At 52.9% G+C, this 10560-nt stretch overlaps 1 protein-coding gene across 5 annotated transcripts in view; it reads left to right on the forward strand.

The window, feature by feature from the left end:
• hdac5 (histone deacetylase 5) overlaps window positions 1-10560 on the forward strand; it is a 62893-nt gene that overhangs the window by 26072 nt on the left and 26261 nt on the right. For 4 of the 5 annotated variants that reach the window (XM_027021818.2, XM_027021819.2, XM_035525003.1 and 1 more), the window contains 2 exons: window positions 8246-8541; window positions 9090-9234. In XM_027021818.2, coding sequence (XP_026877619.2) covers window positions 8246-8541; window positions 9090-9234 — 441 coding nt within the window. Of the gene's footprint in view, window positions 1-8245; window positions 8542-9089; window positions 9235-9816; window positions 10262-10560 lie in introns of those variants that run through there. The other variant, XM_035525004.1, reaches the window with a different exon arrangement.

Raw genomic sequence — 10560 nt, forward strand, 5'->3', positions numbered from 1 at the left:
AACCCCCATCTCTCAAGTCACCCTCGGTGCGCTCGAGTAAGCGCTGAGTCGTCAGCTCCTGAATTACGAGAGAAAGAGGTTGATTAATGCCTGATTTAACCTCCGAGAAATCCGTAGCTTGTGAAGGGACGGTATAGTGACTGGCCTGGGCCAGGGACTCTTAACTGGCCCGTAACTTGGCCTGGGAGGCTTCAAAACTTTACAGTTCCCATTTGTTCTCTGGTTTTGTGGTTAATGAACATCTGATCATTGCTTGTTTAACAGTCACATTAACTTTGAGCACTATGAGTAGCTGTTGGTTTTATGGCATTACTGGATGGTGAGTGTTTTAAAGTTATTAAATTGCTGTTGTTTTCTAGGACATTAGCATACCGCCTTCCTGGAAGAGCTCCGTCTTAATTACTTCAGCGATCTAAAACTGTTGCTCCAAGTCCAAAAGCTCTTATAAGCTTAATGTTAAAAAAGAAATCTAATTATATAACGCGAGCGGGGGGGAAAAAACCGCTCCCTCTTTCAGGTTGCAATGTGCGCGGATCGGACCCCCTCCCTGCCTGCGCTTTCTGTAGCGCGGTGTGAGCTGAATTCCGCGCCACACATCGAAGTTTACCCAGAAAACAACATTCCACTCGTGCAAGCGTTTGACGTCAATGCCGGTGCATTTATAGAACACGTAAACAGTGGACCGCTCTTAGCCTGCTACTTAGCCATGACATTTCATCGTCTCAGTGTTTATGCTCCGCAATCGGCTTCTCCTTAACCCCCCCCCCCCAGCGAGCTGAAGCCCGGAGAGAACGCGCTCGGCTCGCGCGTGGTGAATGGGACACTGTTCCTCGGGGAAGGGGAGGGAGGGGGAAGATGGGACATGGATTTTTACCATCCGCGAGCAGTTCCACGGGTCACGTAGGGAGGAAAGCGGAGCTGGACATCAGTGGGACGCCCTGACGGTGGTGGACATCCTGTCCTGCTCCTTTCAGCACGAAGTCGGGGAGACTTCAAAGGTGCAACTTCCCTGAGCTAAATGGCAGACGCGTTTGTCACTTTGCTATGAATTCGTCAAATTACAATTATAGGGTGCACAAAATGGGCCGAATATTGAAAACGAAGACGTTAATATTTTAATAAAGATGGGCTCCCATGGTCATACGCTGTCATCTCTGAGGGTGTGGGGTTCTAACAGCGCCGTGCAGTGTAAGACGTCCTACAGACTTCACTGGACGAAAGTCCTTCCTGAGTGTCGCTGATCTGTGTGAATATGGAAACAGGAGTAAGGTGAATGTGAGTGATTAGGCCATCACTCCACCAAAGGTCCCGAGGTGGCAGCGGTGCCCACAGCAGTGTCCAGGAGCTCTCTGTGCGAGGAGGAGAACTCGCACAATGATTCTGTGGGAGTTTAGGACTGAATGAAATGTGTACTCTAACCAAACCGTTCAGATTTTTGCTGTTTGTAATGGGTGTTTTTATTAATTTCCCCACTGATGTCCGTTGAGGTCGAGTAGCCCAGACCTCAGGGGTCCGCAGGCTAACGGCGCCTTCTGCTCCTCCCCGGTCACCGTGCTCCGGGTCTCCGACCATGCACCTGAGAGGAGGCGGCGCTTCCTGAGTCTCATAAATCACGTTGCCTATTTACAACCGCTCTCTTATTAACCAGAAACGCCTCTCCTGTGTCTACAGAACACCCGGCGCTCCTGTGCTGGCCTGTTTGTTTGTTTGTTTGTCTTTTTTTCTTTCTTTTTTTGTGTCTGATCTCCCTTGGCACCATTTCCCCAGAACCGATGACTGGATCAGACCAGCTTGTGATTGGGCGCTCGCTCTCCCTCTCTCTCTCTCTCTATCTTGCGCTTTCTCTCTTCCCCTCTCTCTCTCTCACCCTTTCTTTACCTTGCACACCTCCCTCTCTGTCGTTACCTGTCTCTTGTCTCTGTCTTGCCCCCCCACTACCTCTCTCCTGCGCGCAGCTAACAAGGAAAGGACGCAGAACAGATTTGACAGGGCAGCCTACCGCACGTTGCTGTGTGCTATTTCTGGAAAGCAATATTCATGCCCCTCTCTCTCTCTCAGAAGCGGACTCGGTGTAGCGGCGCTAGAGAAAATAACCATGACGTAAGCTTGGCTTTCTGCAAAACAGCCTTTAAAAAAGGCAGGGAGGGGGCGGTTGTTGGGGGGGGGGGGTATGGGGGGTGTGAGGGGTTGTTCAGGGCCGAGAGGAGGGCTGGAAAACTGCAGTAATGAAGGATGTGTCCTGAGAGACAGCAGCAGAGCTGTGCTGGTTCCTATAGCCTCTTTGGTCCACGGGGCCGCGGCTCACTGGTCTTCACGTCTCCGCGTACAGAGGCAGGTAGCAAGACGAACCCTGTCCATTAACGGCCTGTAAGCCCCGGTCATAGGAGCAATGACTTATGACGCGGGATGACTGAAAACAGGCCTGTTTAGTTTCTCAGATTGCACGTCGTCTTTTCAACATTGTGCAGTTTAGTGCTTCCATGTTTGAAGTTTTTTCACATTTTTTTTTTTGTGCTTCCAGGATAATGCAGCACACAGTCTCACCTCAGTCTGACTGCGCTCGCAGAGGTCTAAATATTTGCTCGCACGGTGATTTATCGCCGGACCAGACCTTGTCGTCTTCTGCTTTGTTTCTGTGCCGGGGGAAGCATTTCCCATAATTCACAGCGCCGTCCAGAAGCATAACGAGTGAGCGCCGTGCCGAGCTCCACAGGGAGAGCGCCTTCATTTATTAATGATGTCCTTGAGGTCCCACCTCTTCTTCCTCAGCCTGTCTGTCTGTCTCTCTCTCTCTCTCTCTCTCTCCTATTTCTCCCTATTGCTCTCTACCTGTATTTTTCTGTCACACACAGTCTCTCTATCACAGTCTCTCTCACCACCCACTATTACTCCTTAGCTCTCTTTCTCTCTTGGTATGTCTTTCTTTCTGCATTTCTCTCTCTCTCTCTCTGTCTCTGCTCACACCATCCATCCCTCCAGCCGGGTGTCTAAACCAAGCCCCTGCTGCCAAAAATAAAAGACTGTATGCGTGTGTGTGTATGTGTGGTGGGGTGTGTGTGTGGTGTGGGGGTGGTGAACGATGCCAGCAAACTGTGTCATTCGTGTTGCTGCTTTCTCCTTTGACTGAGCCCAGAACCAGAAGCGGAGGCCCCAGGGAGGTGGGGGGGAGGGACCCACGGGGTGCGCGACAGGAGAGAGGAGCGGAGGAGACTGCAGCTAGTTTAGGGACGCGCTCCCCAAGGAGGCCTCTGATGGATAACTGTGTAGTGCAATCTACAGCTGAAAAATGAACACAGACACGTTCCCGTCCTCGCGGAAACGTTCCCAACCTCACGGAAACCGCCCGTTTTGGTGGCTGCTGTTCTGCACAGGAATCTGTTGGCCTGCCTCCCGTCGTCTCTGGCTAGCTGGCGGACTCTCCTCTGTGCTCTGCTCATCTTTGGTGCTTGGCTAACTGACTTGTTCTTGGCTCTTAAGGAGCTCCATTTGAATTTTCCGTGCGCGCCCACGCTGATTTCTCTCTGCTTTTACCTCTTTGTGATCTCATCGTTTGGCGTGCGCTCCTGATCTTCTATTTGACGCTATATATAACCGCGTAAGGGCACCGCAGTCGACACGAGGGCTTACTGTGGTCGACGGCCGGCGTCGCCACAGATCTTCGCTGGTCTAGCCATAGTCTGCGCTTCTGGCGTGTGTCACACCATTTCCGGCTGGGACTGGGCCGTTCGAGGACGGCCACGCGGACCCCGGGCAGCGTGACCGGCCGGGCCGGTTTCATGCCGGGATCAGGAACCCCGTCTTGTCTCTCATCCAGGCCTGCAGGGAGCCTCTTCACACTCCATCATCACTGAGTCTGCAGCACCACATCAGAAAGAACCCAAGAAAGCGAAATGGTGCGTGCGCGTGCGCGTGCGTGTATAGACGCACAGGGAGCTACTGCGGCGGCTGAAAATGTGCAGGAACCCAAAATAGAAGCGCTCCCTTTTAAAAGCGCAGCGGCCCCCCCCCCAACCCCTCCCCCTCTCCCGGTGCATTATTAATCCCAGCGTATTTATAACCCAGTGTTTCACACGCACACTCTGGCTTCTGTCACAGCGTGCCTTTAATCTCCACTGGGAGCGAGGAGAGGGATGAAGGGTGAGGAACACGTGGGAGCAGAGGAGAAGAGAGACAAACAGAGGGTGTGCACGCGTGCGTGCGTGCGAGAGGGAGAGAGGCAGGGAGAGGAATGCACAAGGTGCCATTCGGAGCTGTCGGAGAGCCGCTCTCTCTCCCCTGGAGACGGGGTAGCCATTTTGATACACACCTCAAAGCAAAAGGGAAGACGCACAGTGAGTGCTCTTCCTCCTTTGTGTGGCTGCGGTGGGCGTGGTCACGGATGTGGTGGGCGGCGACACTGGTGTGGCTGGAATGGCAGAGGAAAGTCCAAGTGGAGGTTCTGAGATCCACAGGGCCAAATCATGATGCACTGTAACTTGACATTACTGTCGCGTGTGGGACGGGGATTTTAAAGACCACAGGTATTCCCGCTTTGCTTGTGATGATGGAATGTGCACACGCACACACCCCCCCTCACTGCTCCTCTTGACCTCGTGACCTCTCCACCCTTCTGCAGCCATGCTCTCATCGTGTTGGCCACGCCCCTCCATGCTCTCATCCACACTCGTGTTCAGGTCAAATCCCATTTTAAATACCAAGTCATGAATTCGGAACTGCGCAAATACAATATTTTACCTTCATGCTGTGCGTTGTTGTTGTACTGGAACTCCTAAACCCAGACTCCTGTTCCTTGAGAGCAACAAAATCTCCCACTTAGCACAAGAAGCTCGGGCTGATAGTGACACACGGCCACTCCAAAACCAGCGGCTTGGCAGGATGGGGGCGAGGGGAGTCTATTTTTAACAGTCCCTGTGGGTGATTACAGTAATCTGGGCACTAGGATATAATCTGATGAGGACTTAATCTCTGCTCCCTTACACCCAGAACCATTGATTGGCCCTAGTCGGTTTCTTCATCTGCAGGTCAGCCCCCCACCCCTGACCATACCGCTTGCTCACCTCTGCACTTGCCACCTTTCCAGGTCAGCGCTGAAACCTCTCCCCCATTTGTCTTTATGAGCAGGTAACCATCCTCTTATGGCTTGCTCGGCTAGTTTTGGCTTCACGGATGTTCGAGCCGTAACGTGCGTCCCCTTCCCCAGCCCTCCGTGTCTGTCTCATCCTTTCTCTCTCTGTTTGTCTGTCCCTCCTGGACCAGGCGTCCTCTCTGTTCATCCCTCTGGCCAGTATTACTGTTCCCACTGTAAACAGTTAATTGGAAAATGCTTACAGCTGACGTCCACCCTGGAGTCAGTGAGAACGGAGCTGAGACAGTGCCTTGCGGAGGGAATCCCATTCGGGGAGTCACTCCACCAGTGGCTGCTCCCATCCATACAAAAACCCAGGGTGTCCCTGATTAGCATGGGGGGCGGTTGCTGTTTCACTTTGTCTTGTGCCAGAGGTTCTAACAGGATTTCTCTCTCTCTCTCTTTCTCCCTCCCTCCCTCCCTCCCTCCCTCCCTCTCTCTCCCCCCTCTCTATCTCTCTCTCTCTCCCTCCCTCTCCCACTCTCTCTCCCTTTCAGCCTGGCGAGCTGAACTGAGTCACACACATCCTTTAATCACAGTTCCCTCCTCTGTCTCTCCTTGCTTCTCTGCATCTTCCTGTCCACACCATGTCTGTAGTAGGTGGTCCCCACCGTCCTGCCTCATTTAGGGTCTGCTTTAAACATCTGCCAACATGGGCAACGTGTCCATTTATAAACTGATACCTTCATCATCAAAAAAAACAAAAACAAAAAACAAACCAAAATAACCTTTAAACGGTTTTTCCTTCTTCGCATCCACATTTTGTATTCCCACCTGCAAAAATTCCAAATTGGATGGACATCTTCCAATTTGGTACGCGTACTGCTGGAAGAATATCCAGAAGCTGGCTGTGCAGGGAGAGACATGTAGGAGCTGTCTCTCCAGCATCCTTGTCAGCACCTTCCATGGTATTCCCTGTGGTGGTTTTCCATCGTACAGCACCTTCCATTGTATTCCCTGTGGTGGTTTTCCATCGTACAGCACCTTCCACGGTATTCCCTGTGGTGGTTTTCTGGGTATGGCACAGGAGGAGGAGGCCGGGCTGTCGGGATTCACAGAAATGCATCTTTATTCTTTCCAGCTTCTTGGTCTGATTATTTGGAAGACAGTGGCAGTACGAGTAATAAATAATAACAAAGCCTTTTTCTTGTGTTTGTGGTGTTTTAAGAATACAGGATTCCGCCTCGGGCTCATTCACAGGCAGCTTGCACAGTGGGGGTAAATCAGCACTGATCTGGTTAACAGGACAAGCACTTGCCCCTGGCGACCTTCACCCCCAGTCCCGCTCTGACGTCAGAGTGCCGGCATGGTCAGCGGGGCCCGTAGCGAGTGGGGGAGGGGGTTGGTTATATTTAGCACTGCCTCGGCCAGCAGAGCATTTGGGTTAATCTGATTTCTGAGCAAGCTGATCGCGTCTCCTACGTCGCGATAGGGACGGGCTGTGACCAGCGGTGCTGGGGTGGGATAATATGTTCTTAGTGGCATGGCTGGTTGAGGGGAGTGTGACTTGCTCTCATCTTACACCCGAGACCCCCACAGGCCGAAGAACAGCAGCGTCACACGCTCCAGAGTGTGTGTTGTTGGAGCGCTTCCGTTGTGCTAACGTGAGCTCTGTTGCCTTAGCTCCTCGCTGAGCTTGATCCGGCTCTCCAACGTTCCGGCTTTCCAACTCTCATGGATTCCAGGCTGGGCTTCTCTGGCTCCAGGTTGGGAGCAATGTGCAGTGTGGTTCGTCACGTACATGCGGAGTTTCAGTGGACATGTGGCCAGTGCACCGTACCCCCCCCGAGCAGCTCCTGCATAACCGATCACCGCAAAAATGGCTGACGCTGTGTTCTGGATTGAAATAGCTGGCGTGATGGTTGGCGTGTGGGCGAGCGACACGCTAGACTGAGGACTTCTTACTGAACTGTGTTCCGTTGCATGTTCTTCTTGGTTATCTTGCAGCACATTTTTTCTTGCAGCAGACGAATGGACAGAGTTTTTTTGGGGGGGGGTGGAGCCAGGTGTAGCAGTACCTATGGCAGCTGGTCAGTGTTCATTGACTGGGCATCAGTTCCTCAGCCATTGACTCACAGGGGACACACAGACCGCCCACACCATGCCCACTGAACAGTACCAGGGGTCCACTCACGCCAGGGGACTGGGACACACAGGCCTGCCACCCAGTGCTCGCTGTGCCAACGGGCTTTCGCAGAGACTCCCTGGTTGACTTTGAGGCCTGTGGGTTTGTTGTGGCTTTTCCTGTTCTCAGCACAAATCCATCACACGGCATTAAGACATTAAGAGTTTTATTCCAGATGAGGTTGTGCAGGAGTATACCGTACTCACACATAAATACTGGTTATGCTCTCGGAGGGCGCCAATACCAGTGTGGTTGTTTGCAGGAACTGTGGGGCAGGATTAGTTGGAAATCACTTCCCTTTGAGTACAGCAGGTCCTATATGAAAACCCACAGCGGTTCATTTCTGATTATAGGCAGTTTGTCTGTTTCTGCTCTTCACCGGGCATGTTTACAGGAGAGTAGAGAGCGGTTGGTTTCCCGCCCCAGGGTCCTGGTGAGAGGAACGCTGCCCTAACCGGAGGAGACGCAGCGCAGACGCGCAGCCGTGACCGCAGCTGCGCACCATAATCCATTATAATTTCCCACAGATGAAAGCGGATGGAGGTCGCCGGTGTGCTAGCCAGCGCATTAGCTGGGTCGTTCGCGGGGTCATCTGTGCCTGCCAGCGGCGAGTGCAGTTTGGATTTCTGACCGCTGGCTGCCATGGCGACGGCCCACGGAGACGGGTAGAGTGGAAGTTAGAGGGGGCTGTGGCAGACAGACTGGCCTCCACTCCCTGGGTTCCATTTAGCCTCAGACAGGGAGTCTGCCGCCGTATAACACTGATGTATACGCTGTTCAGCTCTGGTGCAGGGAGGATTCTGGGTAATGGCACGGCATGCTGGGCCTTGTGCTGACTGCAGGGGGACTGGGAACTGTCAGTTGGGCCTGAACCAGAACGCAGCAAAATGCAGTCGGCGTCTCCTTGCATGCACTGTATGCTAGCCATGGCCTCTTGCTAATGGAGTTTGTGCTCTCTCTCTCTCTCTCTCTCTCTCTCTCTCTCCCCCCTGCAGTGGTGGAGGTGAAAACCTCTCTGCCCTCTGGCATGCAGAGCCCGGTGGGTGGGGGAGGTGGAGGTGGAGGTGAGCAGGATGGGGTTGGCGGGGGCCCCGTGGACTTGCGGACGGAGCCCCGACTGGGTGCCCTGAGCGGCGTGGACCCGGCGCTCCGTGAGCAGCAGCTCCAGCACGAGCTGCTGCTACTGAAACGGCAGCAGGAGCTGCAGAAACAGCTGCTGTTTGCCGAGTTCCAGAAACAGCACGAGGTGCTCACCCGCCAGCACGAGGTGCAGCTACAGGAACACCTCAAGGTGTGTGTGTATGTGCGCGTGCGTGTCTGTGTGCGTGCGCATGCGTGTGGAGGTGCGTGTGCGTGTGCGCGTGTGTTGGGGACAGATGAGAAGCATGTATGTGAATGGGTTAGGCAGGCATCTTGAATTCTTGGTGGAGGGTGTGGGTGTGTGTGGGCAGACTTTATGTAAGTGGGTAGGGTATGTGTGAATGGAGCTGAGCTGGCTGTGTGTGTATGTGTGTGACTGTGTGTGTGTGTGTGTATGGGGGGGGACAGGGTGTAGGTGGATGTTTTAGGATTGTGTGTGTGTGGAAGTGACAGTTTGTTGAGTACTGCTTTGGCATGTTCAGGTAGACATGAGGGAGCAGAGCTTGTGTGTGTGTGTGTGTGAAGGGGGAAGAGAGTGTGGATTGGTGTGTGGGTCGTTTTTGTTGTTGTTGTTGTTGTTGTTGTTGTTGATGATGTTGATGTCTGTGTGGGTGAGTAGATGGGGGTTATGACGTATGTGGGCTGATGCTAGTACTCTTCATCTTTGCCCCCTGGCTCTGTGTGTGTCTGTCTGAGCAGCAGCAGCAGGAGTTGCTTGCAGTGAAGCGACAGCAGGAGTTGGAGCAGAAGAGGAAGCTGGAACAGCAGAGACATGAAGAGCTGGAGAGACAGAGAGTGGAACAGCAGCTCACCATGCTCCGTAACAAGGAGAAGGGCAAAGAGAGTACGTACACACACACACACACACAACCACACACACACACACACACACACCACACACGAAGAGCTGGAGAGACAGAGAGTGGAACAGCAGCTCACCATGCTCCGTAACAAGGAGAAGGGCAAAGAGAGTACGTACACACACACACACACACACACACACACACACACACACACACACACACACACACACACGAAGAGCTGGAGAGACAGAGAGTGGAACAGCAGCTCACCATGCTCCGTAACAAGGAGAAGGGCAAAGAGAGTACGTACACACACACACACACACACACACACACACACTCACACACACACACACACACACGAAGAAGCTGGAGAGACAGAGAGTGGAACAGCAGCTCACCATGCTCCGTAACAAGGAGAAGGGCAAAGAGAGTACGTACACACACACACACACACACACACACACACACACACACACACACACACACACACGAAGAGCTGGAGAGACAGAGAGTGGAACAGCAGCTCACCATGCTCCGTAACAAGGAGAAGGGCAAAGAGAGTACGTACACACACACACACACACACACACACACACACACACACACACCACACACACACACACACACACGAAGAGCTGGAGAGACAGAGAGTGGAACAGCAGCTCACCATGCTCCGTAACAAGGAGAAGGGCAAAGAGAGTACGTACACACACACACACACACACACACACACACACACACACACACACACACACACACACGAAGAGCTGGAGAGACAGAGAGTGGAACAGCAGCTCACCATGCTCCGTAACAAGGAGAAGGGCAAAGAGAGTACGTACACACACACACACACACACACACACACACACACACGAAGAGCTGGAGAGACAGAGAGTGGAACAGCAGCTCACCATGCTCCGTAACAAGGAGAAGGGCAAAGAGAGTACGTACACACACACACACACACACACACACTCACACACACACACACACACGAAGAGCTGGAGAGACAGAGAGTGGAACAGCAGCTCACCATGCTCCGTAACAAGGAGAAGGGCAAAGAGAGTACGTACACACACACACACACACTCACACACACACAGTGCTTTGTAACAAGGGCAGAAGGAGAAGGGCAAAGAGAGTATGTATACAAACGCACACACACACACACACACCTATCACAGGCACCACACACCTAACACACACCATACTCCTCAACAAGGAGAAGGGCAACAAGAACCACCCCCCCACCACAATATATCTCTCTCTCACACACACACACACACACACACGAAACGTCACCTGACGTGCTGACCATTGTATCTCTGGTGTCCACTCACACACTCGTATGTCACAGAGATTGC

Source organism: Electrophorus electricus, chromosome 4 (assembly GCF_013358815.1).
Source record: "Electrophorus electricus isolate fEleEle1 chromosome 4, fEleEle1.pri, whole genome shotgun sequence".
NCBI lineage: Eukaryota > Metazoa > Chordata > Actinopteri > Gymnotiformes > Gymnotidae > Electrophorus > Electrophorus electricus.